General features: G+C 35.3%; 1 protein-coding gene across 1 annotated transcript; it reads left to right on the forward strand.

Moving 5' to 3' along the window:
- The first annotated feature begins 3,671 nt into the window (after positions 1–3,671).
- Positions 3,672–17,728, forward strand: LOC128237298 (NADP-dependent malic enzyme-like). Its single transcript, XM_052952686.1, has 12 exons — positions 3,672–3,833; positions 7,656–7,803; positions 7,993–8,276; positions 8,911–8,986; positions 9,174–9,335; positions 12,051–12,154; positions 12,602–12,711; positions 13,177–13,274; positions 13,656–13,881; positions 14,156–14,298; positions 14,921–15,091; positions 15,388–17,728. Exons 1-12 carry the CDS (start codon positions 3,772–3,774, stop codon positions 15,625–15,627), a joined length of 1,824 nt encoding a protein of 607 aa, XP_052808646.1. The 5' UTR covers positions 3,672–3,771; the 3' UTR covers positions 15,628–17,728.
- The last annotated feature ends 375 nt before the right edge of the window (positions 17,729–18,103 follow it).

An 18,103-nucleotide genomic window follows, 5' to 3' on the forward strand; every position in this document is an offset into this window, starting at 1 on the left:
AATCAACATAGAAGTACAAAGACCTACCAAGAAGAGAGTGCTTTGTGCTGTTAAATTATGCTAAACAGTGTTAATGCGGTCTCCTGTTGCGCGCCATTAGTCACAGGGTGAGAAATATTGCAGCCAGACCAGGGCTTGAACCTGGGACTCCCCACTTGCCTACCTACTTTGTGTCTTCTAGGGAAGTGGTAGTCCTTTCCCTAGAAGACACAAAGTAGGTAGGCAAGTGGGGAGTCCCAGGTTCAAGCCCTGGTACAGGGCGAATGCTATACTGACTGAGCTAGCGGACCTTCTCAGAAGCTCAGTAGGTACCGGTACCTTAACACAAATAATGGAAGTTGTTTGCCACATTTTTTTGGTGTTCGTAACAAATCAATTAGTGACCGTTGTTAATGGTTTTCTTGTAACCTCCAATTTTGGTCGCGAAAATAAGTAACAATAAGGTAGGCATCAATAATTTTGGATCAAAATGTCATATTCGCATATAAAAAATATCTCACTAAATACCTGCACAAGTAACTTCCGAATTCTTTGCTAAAGACATATTGAAATAATCGCTTAGCTTGGTTTGCCATAGTAATTCTATACGACTACAAGAACGTTACCGAACTCAATTAGTTTCGACCCAAGAGTACGAAACTAAAGGGTTGCAACTACCAATTTTGGAATTTGCGTCATTATTAAAGGTTTATAAATTTTTTTTTTAAGTGCTCAAGAAAATAATGTGTAGAAACTCTTCGAAAAATGATCAGAATTCGATGTGTTCAAGTGAAATTCACTTAAAATTCGTTTATTTTTAGCATTTTTTTTACTGTTCACATATTGGAATGTGATTCATAAAAGGTTTATATTTCAAATATTAATAAAATTGATCCTATGATGGTATATCATTTTTTTGGGGGAAAAAAAAACTGAAATCGAAGTGAAATCCTATTTTGTAGAAGTGAAATCCACTCATACCTCATCTATTTTTAAAACTTTTATTTTCTTTATTGTACTCAGTCATATTGGGATACAGTATGCTTCATAAAGATTTCAAATTTTAATGAAATTGATAAAAAAATGAAGAAGTTCCTTTCAAAAAAATGATTGGAAATCGATGTGAAATCCAAAATCCACTAGGATCGATATTATGTTTCCATCTTAAAAATGGAACCACTATATTTTAAGTTTAATTCATGTTTGATGGCGTTCTATTGTTAATGTCTTACTTTGTTTCTATGGTCATTTTTGCATGTACATTTATTGGTATACATTATAATACAGGCTATCAAACAAAAAACACCAGCACAACATGGCAGTTACCGTAACGATGCTAACTCATTAGTTCGTCTTACTATGTTTTACTTGATTGGCAATGATCAGAGATAATTAAAAGATATATACGTACATAACCACGACTATGTACTATATATGTCCGTGTTTCGTTTAAACAAATATAATTTAATTATATGTGCCAAGTGTATGGCGAGTACATGTTAAGTGCAAAGGTTTTACAAAATAAATTTCATCTGTGGTACGCTAAGCATCATCAATCTGGGGTACGAAAATGATATTTATTAGCAGAGTTTACAAGCTGGTGGTATTTAATGGCATTGTTTAAGGAATGTTTGACATGATAATCCCCTGCTTTGCATCTCCTGCTAATTGCACTGGTGTCACAGTAGGGGCCAATTTCTTATGTATTCGTGTTTTGGCTCAGGGCCATTTAGGGTCCATTTTTATAATAAAACTTCCAAAATCGCACAGCATGATACTCAGATCAGAGATCTGATAAGAGGTATCAAGGCAAGTAGATTAAGATCAATAAACAGAGGTGTTGTACACATAGTTTTTTTTTTGGTGGGGGTGGGGATGGTCACTTATGGAAGGCTCAAAGTAGGCCTTTAAACATAAAGGGGCATACATATTTGTGACGTGTTATGTGTTTCTGCCTATAATAGTTATAAACACGAGCATATCATTTTCGTTCACCAGAGTGATGATGCTATGCGTACCACAGATTATCAGATTTATCTCTATAGAACCTCTGACGAATGAGAATGGAGAATATGCACATGGAAAAAAACTCATCGTCACTATAAATTTGGTTACAACAAATACAATAACGTTCATTAAGTAGAATGATATTTCTAGCATATAGTCCAGTTTTGATTCTTAATGGATGTACAGACGTTCGCAATCTACACATATTCAAGGGGTACTTTCTTGGTAACATATTCAAATAGTCTTCAAACTGCAATGCGTTTTATCATTTATATTTTGCACATCGTCAAATACATAATATAAACAACCATAATATATAAGAGTTTTCTAACATTAGTAACCCAGTTAAAATATCCTTCATAACTGTCAGCTTATATTTGAAATAAACTGCAGTAATATTATCAATTAATTATTTGTATTTGCTAATTTCAACCCGTGTGACAGTGCTTTAGACCAATGCACGTTAATTAATCAGGGTACATGTGTAGCTCTACTCAGGGTTACACAAATTAATCTTATATGAATAACATTCATATCGGAGCACACGCCGAATGGGCCTTGCCCGAGTGCGAGTATGGAACTCAAGACTAACAATAAATACACTAGCAGTACATGTGTTAATTTATCTTGTAATAGTCTTTTGCAAAATTTCAAATATATTCGTTCTACTTCTTCTGATTCAGATTTTAAATCATATTCTTTATATGTAAATAATATTATTGAATTGCGGTAACATAGAAATAATTCTAACTCGTTACTGAGCTTTTGGATTCCTATCCCAATTATATTTAACATGTAACTAATGCATTGAGTATTGAATTTGAATGTATATACTTTCTCAATTTCATAAGAAATCGGTAACCTGATTTGGGTCGTGATAGTACAGATGGTTCTATGGAAATATGATTTGCCATAACTAGGTATTTTGGACTGAAAGAAATCAACTTCATGTTGAAAGTAATTACATTTATAGTGTTTCAGCGTGGACAGTGCTAGCCGGCTTAGGACGCTGAGGCAGGTGGTTCCCAGACGTAGAAGAGCAAAGCAGACAGGACCTCTCGATTGTCTGCCTGCCTCACTGCCCAACGGTTAAGCCTTCTACGTAGCTGGTTCATAACTCTTTTTATGATACATTTTTTTATATATATCGTAATTATAATCTGATAAAATGAAAATAAAAATCGGTGGTGATCGAAGGAGTTATATCAGTGTGAAATATACTGTACTGTTCAACGTACGGAAGTGCGGTGATACTACGTAGGATTGAAGAAGAAGAAGGAGAAGAAGAAGAAGAAGAAGAAGAAGAAGAAGAAGAAGAAGAAGAAGAAGAAGAAGAAGAAGAAGAAGAAGAAGAAGAAGAAGAAGAAGAAGAAGAATTAATTTATGCTTATCTGCGATTTCATTGGCTATAACTGTAGGTCGTATTCTAATAGTGTGTGTCAGAAAAAGTATGAAAAGCATGCCTAATTTATGTATGTATATGTATGTATGTACGTATGTATATATCACTGTACTCTATAATAATTATTTTGTTTATCGTAAGTGTTGTCGAGTATGGTCCGTTTCTGCTTAGCAGATACATGACTATTTTTAAATGACATCCTTCCAGTTCGTTTTGTTATCCACAATAAATGAGGCGAGACTGTACAACTTTGGTTTGTAGTTGCAATCCCAAAGGTGGGAAATATACTCGGTACTATTTCTATCACCACACCGAAAGTGGGTCAAACCAACCTTCCAATGGAACAAATCTTTTGAAGTGTATTACAGAATATTTCACTCAAAATGTCGTTTAATAGTATTTTGCATGTATCGAATGGATTAAGATCATGTTTGGCGAGAGCGAAGTAAGTGAAAAACATCTGATAATTTGGATTATAATATTTTTTAAACGGCCTTGACGCGGTGACCTTGTTGTATTTTGGAAAATTCTCGTGAACAGCTGACTTTGTATCTGGTTATGGAAGCGCATAGTGTTATTGTGTGGGGTTATTATCGAATTTACATTTTATTCTGAATGATTTCAAAATCTGGCTACATAAAATTTTGGAGAGTGTCCTTCAGGTTCAGACCGGATTTGTCCGGCTACTCCTCCTAATTAAACCAGTCATTGAGCTGTTGAGTGGTATTTCGGACAAATCATATTGTGTTGCCTTGATTTTTGGTTTCATCTTGGTGAGAACTCAACCTATCTTCTTTTGGAAAAACTTAACACTATATAAGGCCTAATTCTGTTATGAATTAATGATAAGGCCCCTTTACTAAAGCATCAAAATATATGGGGGTTACAAAGAAATTTTCATCATGAATAATTTACAAAATTAATACACTTTCAAAACATTTACTGATAAATTGATGTATTTCATTTTGTTAGCGCCACCTTTCCTATGTTTACAAATCGGCAGTTACTGTCTGCTTCAAATCAACAATATTTGAAATAGCGAGTCTCGTCTGTATAATGCAATTATCAATAATTTTAAAATGTTTTAAAGGGCTTGACAACATTTTTCACCATCCCTTCGCATTTTCTATCGCATTTTACAAACTTTCATCTTTGAATTTTTTTTAGTTTTTTTAGTTTTTCATTTTTTTTTCAAACTGACTATAAAAACGTTAGGGTGGCGCCTATTCCGTAGGTAGGGTCGTGTAACCCAAACCAAATGTATTTTTTTTTAGGCCTTAACGAGTTCTCAATGTATATTCTTATTGCCTGACATTCAATAGCTCCGCCTCCTGGCGATGTTTTACTAATTCATTATTGGCTCTTCCTAATTACCTGATTAGATGGCCGTTTATGAATACACAGGTTGTCTGCTCATAACACACAATAAGCTGTCATATGACCCGTACAAGGCACATGGGAAGATGAAAGGGCAGTAAGGCATATTTTAAGCAGTCAATGGGGCAGCATATGAAAACGTCCGGTCATATGAAGGTGTACAAGGCTATTATTAGGAATTTTCAAAATGCCCGGGGTCAAATTCTTGGACGTTTTTGGCGATTTTGCGGACGTATGATATGTCTAAGTCTGCTTATTGAAACCCCTGGTCTATATGTTTATGCAAGCTTCTTCAAATTTTATTCATATTTAAGATAAAAACATTTTCTGATAAGTTTATTATAATACTTTTTAAATGGCCTTGACATTGTTGCAGTCGATTTTTTCGGAAATTTTCCGCTACAGAAAAAACAGCTGAGGTCGTAGTTTGTTATGGGAATGCATATTGTAAATGTGTGAGCATTATTATGAGTTAACCTTTTATTACAAATGATCGCAAAATCTGATTACATAAAATTTTGGAGTTTTTCCTTCAGGTTCAGTCCTGATTTGTCTAGCAAATTTGATAGCGTGGGAAAAGACCAAATGAAGGCCAATTTCATCAACATTCTGCCTTTTTTCTTTTTTAAGTACAAAATAGAGCACTTTTTTCTGGTTTGAAGCGTTAGTGGGAATTGCGTGACTATTTTCCCCCTGAGGTATGTGGCCAAACCAATCAAACTAAGACGAGAATGTGTTTGTATGAGTTGTCTCGCTTGATAAATGCAATCATCATAAATATCAGGGTTAATTTTGTATCCAAGATGTGGATGTGGGTATTGCATTTAAACGCATTTTTTAAGTTATTTAATGAAATACTATTTCTGAAGTTTGTTGAACTTAAAGAGAAATTGATGCAGTAATGACATACATTTTTTTGGGAAACCAATTGCTATAAATAAATTTGCAAACTGGTCATTACGCATGAGAAGTCAATCTCATGTAACCATGCCCCATGTAATATCTGTAGTTTTACAACTGTTTCACAACTTTTAAAGACCAATTACAATTTTTAGCTCGACTATTCGAAGAATAAGGAGAGCTATACTACTCACCCAAGCGTCGCGTCGGCGTCACACCTTGGTTAAGGTTTTGCATGATTGTAAGCACCTTATCTCAGTAAATACATCATGTATTGCATTGAAACTTTAAATATGTATTCCCAACTATCTAATCTATCTCAGCAACTACTTGATGTATTGCATTAAGACTTTATACAGTGGTACTCAACCATCCAACCTACTAAATTAACCAAGTTAGATAAGTCTAGTTTGCATTTAATGCAAATAATTGCCCTTTATTATTCGACTTAGAAATTCTGGTTAAGGTTTTGCATGTAAGCACATACAGGTTAATATCTCAGCAACTACTTGATGTATTGCATTCAGACTTTATACAACGGTACTCAACCATCCAACTTACTTAATTAACCAAGTTAGGTAACTCTAGTTTGCATTTAATGCAAAATAAATGCCCTTTATTATTTGACTTAAAAATTCTGGTTAAGGTTTTGCATGTAACCACATTTTAGTCAATATCATACATAATGTATTGCATTGAAACTTTTGTTATGTATTCCCAACGGAATACATATCTAAACCTACTGAATCAATGAAGTTTGATAGCGCTTTTTTAAATTTAATGCAAATTATGGGCCTTTATTATTTGACTTGGAAATTCTGGTTAAGGTTTTGCATGTAAGCACACATAGGTTAATATCTCAGCAACTACTTGATGTATTGTATTGAGACTTTATACAGTGGTACTCAATCATCTAATCTACTTTAATAACCAAGTAAGATAACTCTAGTTTGCATTTAATTCAAATTATGGCCCTTTTTTATTTGACAAAGAACTTTAAATACATCATGTATTGCATTAAACTTCATACACAGGCTCCCAACCATTCAACCTTCTTAATAAATCAGGAAAGATAACTCTATCTGGAATATTATATAATTTTTGCCCCTTTATTATGAATGTATTGCATTGCGGTTTTATACAATGGTACTCAACCACCAAACCTATTTGAATGATCAAGTTAGATAACTGTATTTTGCAAATAATGGCCCTTTATTATTGGACTTAGAAATTCTGGTTAAAATTTTGCATGTAACAACATTTATGTTAATATCTCGGCAAATACATCATGTATTGCATTGGAATCTAATCTAATTTTACAGTGATCGATGTTTCGCCAAAACTTTTCAATCCTTATCCTGAAAAGCAGCGGAATAGTTGAGTGCGCTGTCTCTGTGACAGCTCTTGTTACATGATTCTATTGATTTTTTTAACATTCGAGGCAAAATTATACATTTTACAAAATAACACTTTCGCCAAGAAAAAAAATAATGAAAGGAGAAAATACAAATTGCCATCTACTGCTTCCTGCCAGATTCTGCCCTTCAACCAGTATATGACAAAAATAAATAAGGGACGTGAGGAAAACTTCAAAGTATAGTTGGTTCTGAAGCTAATGGCGGAAGTGATGTTGCTCTGTGATGTCTGGGAGCATTTGCAGGGAACATGCAATTGCCCTTGTCACTTACCACAAAAGTCAAGTCTTGCTGATTTGAGTTTCTATCTCAAATTATTAGAACTGTGATGGTCTAACTCTATAGACTAAGCGAAAGGCCATGCCATGCGCAGTCCTGCATTGATGACAGACTGTCACTCTTTTTCCTGGTGGATTTCTAAAATATGGGAGTAAAATCAAGGCAACAATGAAGAATCATGTATCAAAATGTTATTTTGATGATGCATACATCTTATGTACTATTATGATTAAATACATTGACATAACATACAATTACCTACATATCTTTCTGTATCTTGGTGCATTATTTTGCAGAATAAGCCAAGTGAGTGTGGCAGCATTCCACACCAGCCAGAAGAATGACACGAGGCCAAAATCTCCTCTTCCATTTCCGAAGAAGGAAATGATCAACAACACCAAAATCAGAGGAATTGACATTCTCAGAGATCCGAAGCTAAACAAGGTGTGGCTAACTTTATAGAAATCTTTTGGAAAGGCAAAACGGGTTTTTTCTTAAACTAAAATAATCTTTGTTTTTAAAGAATAGACAAAATGTGTAGCCCCTTATGTCCAGGGGATGCAATATTTAAAGAACTTTTTTTGTATGAAATTTAAAGAATTTACTATTGAAAGCTCCCATGTTTAATTTCAGGGTCAGGCTTTTACCCTTCGTGAGCGACAGTTGATGGGAATCCATGGCCTTCTTCCACCAGTTATCATTGACCAGGAGACTCAGCTTGAGAGAGTTAGGGCAAACTTTCGCAAGAGGAAGACTGATGTTGACCGCTACATTTATCTAATGGCCCTGTATGATCGCAATGAGCGCCTGTTTTATCGTTCGCTGATTGAGAATGTAGAGGAGATGATGCCCATCGTGTACACACCCACTGTCGGAAAGGTGTGCCAAGAGTATGGGCTTCTCTACAGGAGACCGAGGTAGGTGACCAGTCTTCAAAACCAGATAGATGGCCTGAATTCTTTAATTACTACTGCGCTTGAAAGTTGCAACAAGCTCAACTACTTCATCAACCATGTATGTAGATTTAAGGTTTTGTGTAAGTCTTGCAAACATATTACTATTGCAGAGCTTAAAATCTCTACTAATTTTGATAACTTTGGGAATATGCGCAAGGTTTTTAAAAAGTTTTTGGTGTATGCATGCACATGAAGTCTTGAAACATCATTAGTGTTATGGGGTAGGGGGTACAATATAGTGTTATGGGGATATAATATGGATAGAATGAAATGTATACAACTGTTATTCATTTGACTGATGTTTAAGTATACTATATTAGTATAAGGATATTATGTACATTATCATTTGGTAAAAAAACACAAGTTGCCAAATACTATAATTATATATGCACATTCATAGCTTGACCCATACCTCTCAGTAAAAAAAATGTTGAGTTTTGCCTCCCTTTTTTCTTTGTTTGTGACAGGCACTTATTACATCATTATTGTATTCACTTCTAAGTCAAAACGGCATAGCCGAGCGTGCTGTCTTACGACAGCTCTTGTTTTTAAAGCTGTCTCTTAAATACTTGTACTTGTACTGATTCCATTACAGGGGTTTGTTCCTGTCCATCAATGATAAAGATCACCTTTATGAGATGGTATGCAACTGGCCAGAAAATGATGTTAAGGTATGTTTAAACTTTCTCTTAAACTGTGTCAAAATCTTAACATTAATCATCAAAAGAAACAACTTCGTGGTCAATTTTAGTTAAACTGCAACTAAAATATGGTTTTCAATCAACTGCTATTTATCTAGAACAATGCATAAAAAACCATATCCTCTATGAGGTAAGTCTGTAAAGATTCATTTTTCAGGCTGTGGTTGTGACAGATGGAGAGCGAATTCTGGGCCTGGGAGACCTGGGTGTGAACGGGATGGGGATACCTGTGGGGAAGCTGTCGCTGTACACAGCTCTTGGGGGTATTCCACCCCACCAGTGCCTCCCTGTCATCCTGGACGTAGGCACAAACAACAAGGTCAGCATGGATGCTAAAACAGCTAATCTATTAATTTTACGGTGCATATAGAAAGTTTTATTTCTCTTCAACCTCTTTTGACAACAAACTCTTTATTAGCAGTTATATTTGCTAAAAAGCAGGAAGTTTTTCACTGACAATTATTTTTTCACAATTTCTGTTAACTACAGTCATTATGCCCCCCTTCGAAGAAGAGGGGTATATTGTTTTGCACAGACCCCTATTGATTTTAGGGCTCATTGGGTCAAAGGTCAAGGTCACAGTGACCTTTAATGGTAAAATAATTTTAAAGCTTGTCCGAGTGATAACTCAACAATGCCTAGACCTATGGTCATCAAACTTGATATGGAAGTTGGGCCTGACCAGTAGATGACCCCTATTGTTTTGGGGGGTCATCAGGCCAAAGGTCAAGGTCACAGTGACCTTGAATGGTAAAAGGGTGTCCGTGTGATTACTTGACAATGCCTGCACCTATGGCCCTCAAACTTGACTTGGAGGTTGGGCTTGACCAGTAGATGGCCCCTATTGATTTTAGGGGTCATTGGGCCAAAGGTCAAGGTAAGTGACTTTGAACGATAAAAGGTTGCCAGAGTGATAACTCAACAATGCCTACGCCCATGGCCCTCAAACTTGACTTGGAGGTTGGGCCTGACCAGTAGATGACCCCTATTGATTTAAGGGGTCAAAGGTCAAGGTCACAGTGACCTTGAAAACAAACTCCACAATTCCTGGACCTATGGTCATCAAACTTGACATGAAGGTTGGGCCTGACCAGTAGATGACCCCTCTTGACTTTGGGGGTCAAGGTCACAGTAACCTTTAATGCAAAAAAGTTAACAAATCTTCTCCCAGTGATATCTCAACAATGCCTGAATCTATGATCATCAAACTTGACATGTAAGTTGGGCCTGACCAGGAGATGACCCTTATTGATTTCAGGAGTCATTGGTCAAAGGTCAGGTTCACAGTGATCTTGAATGCGAAAATGTTTCAAGTGATAATTGGACAATGCCTGCACCCATGGCCCTCAAACTTGACTTGGAGTTGTGTCTGACCTGTAGATGACCCCTTATGATTTAAGGGGTCATTGGGTCAAAGGTCAAGGTTACAGTGACCTTGAACGAAAAATGCTTGTCTGTGTGATAACTTGTCAATGCCTGCACCCATGGCCCTCAAACTTAACATTTAAATTTTTGGTGACCAGCTGATGACTACTATGGATTTTGAGGTCATAGAGTCAAAGGTCATGGTCATAACACACTCAATCCTCAAACTTTGAATTTAGACTTTTGATGTTCAAGCCTGAATTCTTATACTAGTGCTTGCCTGCTTGACATCATTGAGCAAGCTCGTAAGGCATTTTACCAGTGCAGGGCTTCTCAGTGCGTGTATACCACATGTGGTAGTTTACGTCATATATGATACATTGAAAGGCAACATTTTGCTTAAAATGGAGACTTAAAACAAAGATAACTTTTCTTTTACTACACCATTTTAAATGAAACAAAGGGCTTTCAATGTCGCTTAAAAACCTCTGGCACTGTTTATTACTGGAGTTTTAATAAACAACTGGAGTTTTAAAAGGTTATAGTATCGTCAAACACTTTGACAAACCTTTTCCAAAGTAATGTTTTGACAGTGCTCCGTCATACGGCCATTTTTCTGAAAAGGTTTGTCAAAGTGTTCTAAGAAACTAAACTATCAATCAAACTCTGGTAAAAGACCGAATGAGGGGCTGCTAAAACGGCATAGACTGGGCTATATTTCATTTAAAATGGTGAAGAAATAAAGTTATCTTTGTTTAATGTCTTTATTCAAAGCAAAATGTAGCCTTCAGACATAGCATTTATGACACAATTTATCATGTGGCATACACACACTGCTTCTGAGCCTGTTCTTATTTCCACTTTGAGGTTGTACTTGTGCCCAAGGGTAATTTTCTATTAATATTGAATTCATTTTAATGCCAACAGTATTTCATTTTAGTATGTTTGTTACTGTATATCTGACTCTTTTTGAAAGTTGACTGTAAAACTGTTTTCTTATTCATGAATTTGTTCTTGAAATGTCTTCCCATAAGACCAATAGATCAGAAAAAACATTGCTCACAGAATTATTTTTGCTTGTCAGTTTTTCTTAGATAAAACAATTGAGGTATTGTAGTAGCCTAGGTGTCGTTATTGTGCAAATACATTAATGTCTGCTGCTACTTGGAAACCATCTGTATCAACCAAGGTAGATTGAGTGCCAGTTGGTCAGAACAGTAGTGTTCATTTTATTTTATGGAACAGAAAACTGGGTCTGTCAAACATAGGGGATTTTTGTTTAAACTAGTACAGCTACAACGCTGATGGAATAGAGTTAACTATTCTTATCTCAATTAACAGTAATTGAGTGTGGTCATTTGTTGGTGGGAAATGATTATATATTTTATATGAGGCCCATGGAATCTGTATTTATTTAAAATAACAATATTTTAGGGAAAAAACTTTTTAACAAAGGGAAACAGCCTTATGAAGGCAGTTAATTTCACCAAGAAAAATCACTGCCTGTCCAAACACTCCAGCTAAAATACTAATTCTATCACTTGATTAACTGAGGAAAAAACAGGCAAGCGTTGGCACCAGCATGCAGTGCTCTTGTTAAGGATATCTTTAAACCAAGAAGATTACTGACATTTGTGCAGTTTTGTTGCTTATGTCGGAACTCTTCCAGAAATTGCTGGAAGACCCTCTCTACATTGGGAAAAGAGCACCAAGAATTACTGGACCTGTATATGACGAATTCATTGAAGAATTTGTTGAGGCTATTGTTCGCAGGTACAAGTTACATGCAATCTTGTGCCAGGTTTACTAACCATACCCTTCCTTTGCCTTTCAGTGTGATTATTAAAATGAGAGTGTGGCACATTAAGAAATGAAATACTTGAACTACAGAGTAACTTATAAATAACTTTATTTCCAGCATTGAAATTTATTTGGTAATCCCCATTATGTCTCTTTTTTTTTTTTGAAAACTTAAGTAACACTGAAAGTAGTTCAACTTGGAAATGAAAACGACAAAAGAGTTGTCAAAAGCACTTATCAAGGTTCAAACCTTTATAATGTAATACATTTTTTTGAAGATATAAAGTTTTTGTTCGATCTAGTTTGTTAAACTTAAACTCACTTTGAAATGTTGTATTTAAGTTGATTTTATCATCACATATGTCATATGATAAGCTCCAACATTCCAGAGTTCCTTAGCTAACAGTAAATTGTTTACAGGTATGGGCAGACCACCCTGATCCAGTTTGAAGATTTCGGTAACAGCAACGCCTTCAGAATACTCGAGAAATATTGTAAGAGAGTGTGCTGCTTCAACGATGACATTCAGGGTAAGACACTTGTTGGGAGTAATATCTACATCTACACATGCACACAGTGATTTTTTTGGTGCAATTTGGTGCCTTTGAAAGGCTGGTGCCCCTTGCGAAAAACTGTCCATTTTTCCAAAAAACTTTATATGTTTTTCACAATTTGATAAATGCAGATTACATTAATGAATAAAAAACAATCAATTTGTTGAAATATAAACATAATCTTGACAAGAATTACTCTTTCACAGCATAATGTATAAATGTTAAAAATAATTCCAATAAAAATCACTGGCACAATTTTAGACTAGACATTGAAGAATTGTTGTCATGACCTTTGGTATTATGTTTACAATATATATGAATATGTAGAGGACTTAAAATTCAAATTGTAGTGCTAACAACTTAAGCTGTGTATCATGGATTTGCATATAACACTGCCCTGTTAAATAGGTATGAACTGTTCTGAATTGTTGCATATTTCAGGCACTGCATCTGTGGCAGTGGCTGGCATCATTGCATCTCTTAGAATCACAAAAAAGAAGCTGTCTGATAATGTGTTTGTCATGCAAGGAGCTGGAGAGGTAATCATATTCTCACCACAGTGATTTAAATATTACATGTATGAGAAATACTCATCATTATGGATTCTATAATTACATTGATATTACCAAGTAAAACTATGCGAGTGGTTTAATGCTTAACTGAGATTTATAATCTACACAATTACCCTTGATGTACATCTGGATACTGTTAATAGAAACTGAATCTAATATTGACATGTGCTCTCAGTATTTATGTGTTATTAATGTTGTTGCATTTTTATGCCACCTGAGTGTTTAAAATTAATGTGTTTAAAAGGGATGAAGTAGTTTATAAATTGTGACATCTTGAAAGTTTTTCCTTTGTAAACAAGATCTGTATTAAAAATGAGAAACCAGATTTCAGATTTGGTTTTTTTACAGGCAAACATTGGAATTGCCAACCTGCTGTCCCTGGCGATGACGGAGGAGGGAACACCACTGGAGGATGCTCGCAGCAAGATCTGGATGGTAGACTCGCGCGGTCTGATTGTTAATGACCGACCAAAAGGCGGGGTGTCCGGACACAAGAAAGATTTCGCCAAGAACCACCGGCCAATTGACACATTGGAAGAGGTTGTTAAGGAGATCAAACCCACCGCCCTTATTGGTATGGTTAAAACAGTGTTGTTGTTTCACCAGTAAAAGTTCTAAGAACTCGTTCTGAACAAACTTATGGGGATTTTTCATTGAAATTGGACTTGATTGAATGTACTAACTTCCTTAATTTTTTGTCAAATGTTTTATGATGAGTTCTGTGAAAATGTATGAATTAATTTTGTCTTTCCTCCATAAAAATGGCTCTAGAGTAAGTAATGCCATATTTTTGAGCAATTAATGTTTTAGGATACATGTTTATGAAGTGTGACCATCTTTCCCCTCAGGTGCTGCGGCTGTGTCAGGTGCATTTACTGAGACAATCTTGCGAGACATGGCAGCCTTCAATGAGCGACCCATCATCTTTGCCCTGTCAAACCCAACCAGCATGGCAGAATGCACTGCAGAAGAAGCATATACGCTCACAGAGGTGGGTAACTTTAGAGACTTTGTTGAAAGTTTAGATACCTCACCTGTCAAGAACAAGTCCAGAAACCATTGACCTATTTTGGATTTGTTTAATGATATTAGTGTCCAAAGCCCAATCACAATCAGGCAAGGTCTTCAATAGAAATTGAATCTATCCTTTAAACTCAGAGCAAACATTCACTGGCAAAAATAGTGTTTAAGACCTTTTCTCCTGTGCATAAATTTCTTTTAACTTAATTTACAATTTGTCAGTAAAGACGGCCATAAGCTTTGATGAGTCAGGTTTTAGTCCATTTTCTGGGTAGACATCAATCTGTTAATTTTGAAAGACAGGAATTTTCCAGACGTAAAAAACCTGTCTGTGATGACTTTCTCACCAGGAACTCCCATTTCAAACTTACTATGCACTTACTATGCATCCAAATGACCCCCAGAATGAATTATTAAAACCAAATATCCAAATTGTCAACCAATAGTGTCCAAGGACCCTGATCTGAAAGTTTGTAAGGAAAACACTGTAAAGTCAAGATAAATGGCCTCTTGTATGTCTTGAAACGGTGACTTGAGAGGCAGATATAGATACAATTAAATTACTCTCACTCACTGTGTTTTTACTTCCCTAGGGTCGATGTGTGTTTGCCAGTGGTAGCCCGTTCCTGCCGGTGACATACAACGGACAGACTTTCTACCCTGGCCAGGGTAACAATGCCTACATATTCCCTGGAGTAGCCCTGGGCCTTATCTGCTTCCGGGTTCCACACGTCACAGACTCTATCTTCCTCAGGGCTGCACAGGTAATCAAGTAGTAATGTCAACTTTCATAATAAATAAATAAAGGTATTAAAATGATTAGATCAAGGAATTGACTTGTTAGGGGGGTAGGGGTGGGGGCGATGAAAATGCTACCATCTAGCTATGGTGCAGTTTTGTTGATATATGAGTTTTATGTCAGAATTGTGAGAAGCAAATTTTCCATTTGGTATCTGTCAAATGTGAAAATGATAATGTCTTACTGATAAATGTTTGCATATTACTAAATTATTTTTTCACCATCAGCAGATCAAGCAATAGAATGGTCTTTCTTTTGCAGGCATGTGCCAGCCTGGTAACGGATGAACATCTGGCCCAAGGTCGCCTGTATCCACCACTGAGTGAGATTCAGAATGTGTCCCGCAAGATTGCCACCGAGCTGGGCGAACAGGTGTACAAGGAACACCTTGCGCTACTGTACCCCGAGCCGAAAGACAAGGAACAGTTTGTCGTAGATCACATGTATTCTACTGCGTACGAGTGCTTCGAGCCTGACACATGGGACTGGCCTAGCAATTAGAAGTGCATAATAAGCAAATTGGACTTAGTAGGGGCCTGCCATTGAGAGAATTGTAAGCTGGTTTTTAGGGCATTTATTGAAGCTCTTTCTCAAGCCTGGTCTCCTCCAAAAACAATTTATTTTTAGATGAGCATATTTTGCTTCTTAAGGTAATATATTTTAATGATTTAAACAAACTTTTTATCAGTGGGATAAGATTTGTATGTTTTTGCTTACCGGGTAATATTAAGATGTAAATGTATTTAAAACAAGAATTTAATTATGCTGTACTTTTTTTATTATCAAAAGATTGTTTAACAAATCCTTTTTTCTGGCTGCCTTCTGATATGTCTCACCATTATTGTTAAGATTGATTTGTATTTGTTTGATTGCACCATTTTTATTCAGATTAAGTTGCAGCATTGAAGGCTCTGCCTTATAAATATGGCATCACATGTCATTTAAGTTGTTTAGAAATCTATTTCGCATTCACGTGTAGTAAGGATTAGTGAAGCATCATTTAAAATTTGAGTGTTATAGTAACTAATGTGCTTATTTTACCAAATAGTTAATTTAATACCTATCTTATTTTTTAATTTAGGGCATATTTCTATGGATACTTAGATAAAAAAAATCTTCGTAGCTTTTGTTGCTAGATAAAAATACTACTACTTGCCTACCATTGTCTACCTTTGTGTAAATATCCAGGTGTGGGTTGGCTTTCTGGCATTTTATTTACACCCGATTTTGCATTGGAATGCAACTATGAAACTTGTTAATGATTCATGTATACATGTTTATTGTGCTGTGTTTATCGCACACCCTTTTTTATTATGGTCCCTTTACTTTGTTAGTGTATTTATTTGCAATAAACTGATATTGTATTTTCTGAAGTATGCTATACAGCTGCAGTATGTATTTCTTATTGATGCTACAATATATAATACTCAAAAAAGCATGTCACTTACACTATCAAATGAATTAATAAATTAAAACATGATTAATAGCTACATGTAGTAATAGTTATATGGAGATAGTACTAACCATTTCCAGCATAATATTTGTCATAAATATAGATCTGCTTCAGTGATTTCCCATGTATTTTGTTATGGTTTGTATCAGTATTAACTGAAACTTTCTAGTGTTCATAACTTCGTCTTCATAGTTTTAGTAATCCTTAGTAGAAATACTTATACGACATGTTTAGATTAATGTATCTTTGCTGACATACCGTATCAGTAAACTCATTCCATAGTTGCCCACTGTTCTAGGTGAATATCTATTAGATCTGTAGCTCAGGATCACAGGCCCCATCTTGACAATGATCATATCATACGAGCGCATATTCAAATCCATATTTATGAGAAGTAGTAAGATCAATATTGAAGTAATTATTGCATTTGTCAATTCAAACATAATTTTCATGTATTTTATTTTGCAAAAAAATGTTCATTTAATTGTTAAAAATGAACTATCTAATGGAAACTCTTGATGATATGATCGTTTTAGGTATGATCATTGATAGCGTGGCTCCTATATGTGTAAGAATCTCGACAAATGCATTTTGTCATAATATATTTTTTATAACTGAATCAACCATGACCTTTTTAGGTTTTGCATGGAGAAATATACTGGTAGTTCTTTTTAAGAGCATGATACAACTTTTTACAATAATTGTCTCTTAAGATTAACTTGTTATAGTAAAAATAACATACAGAGCTGCAATGAACACTAATTGAACTTTCAATGCTGTTGAACGTGTGCTTTTGCTTATATTAATTTTTTACACTTGTTTTCTCATTGTCAACTCATACATGCCTCGTGATGACACCGCCAAGATTGTCTCCTCATTGTGCTAATGCATAAAGTGCTAGTTTAAGGGCTTAATCTGGATAGAATAAATGAAAATAATCGAAAGCCAAATCTCCAATGTATGTACCCCCACATGAACTTATGTACTTACTATTGTTATTATCTTACAGAAAAAACTTTTGTATTGTTTAAAATATTTTTCTAACTTGAATGTTTCATAACAACTTTAGTATTAACAAACTTTTCTATTGTTAATATATTTTTTACTTCACAAGTCCATGTCAATAAAAAATTTACAGCAAATATCTTTGTTGTATGTTACACCTGTCATTCAGTTGGTTTCTGCCATGTCCTTCCTGGTCTTATGAATCCTGTTTTTTGCAGACAAGTGATCCAATGTAATTGATCAAATGACAGATTTCATAATGTCCAACCAATAAAACAAGTTTTTTGTAACTTGCTTCCTAATCTTGAGCATTGAAGTCCTATGCCCAGTTAACATCTCAGTCAAGGTCATACTAGCCCGACCCTTTGGTAAGGATCCTCACTCCAAAGGACATATATCCAGCACAAATGTCAGTGGAACAGACTTCTCATTTTGATATACATGTACACATCAGCATGCACATTGACCAAATGACAAATGATGAAATGCTAGTATGCTTTCAGAACTAATAAGAGGATT

Source organism: Mya arenaria, chromosome 6 (assembly GCF_026914265.1).
Source record: "Mya arenaria isolate MELC-2E11 chromosome 6, ASM2691426v1".
Taxonomy (NCBI): domain Eukaryota; kingdom Metazoa; phylum Mollusca; class Bivalvia; order Myida; family Myidae; genus Mya; species Mya arenaria.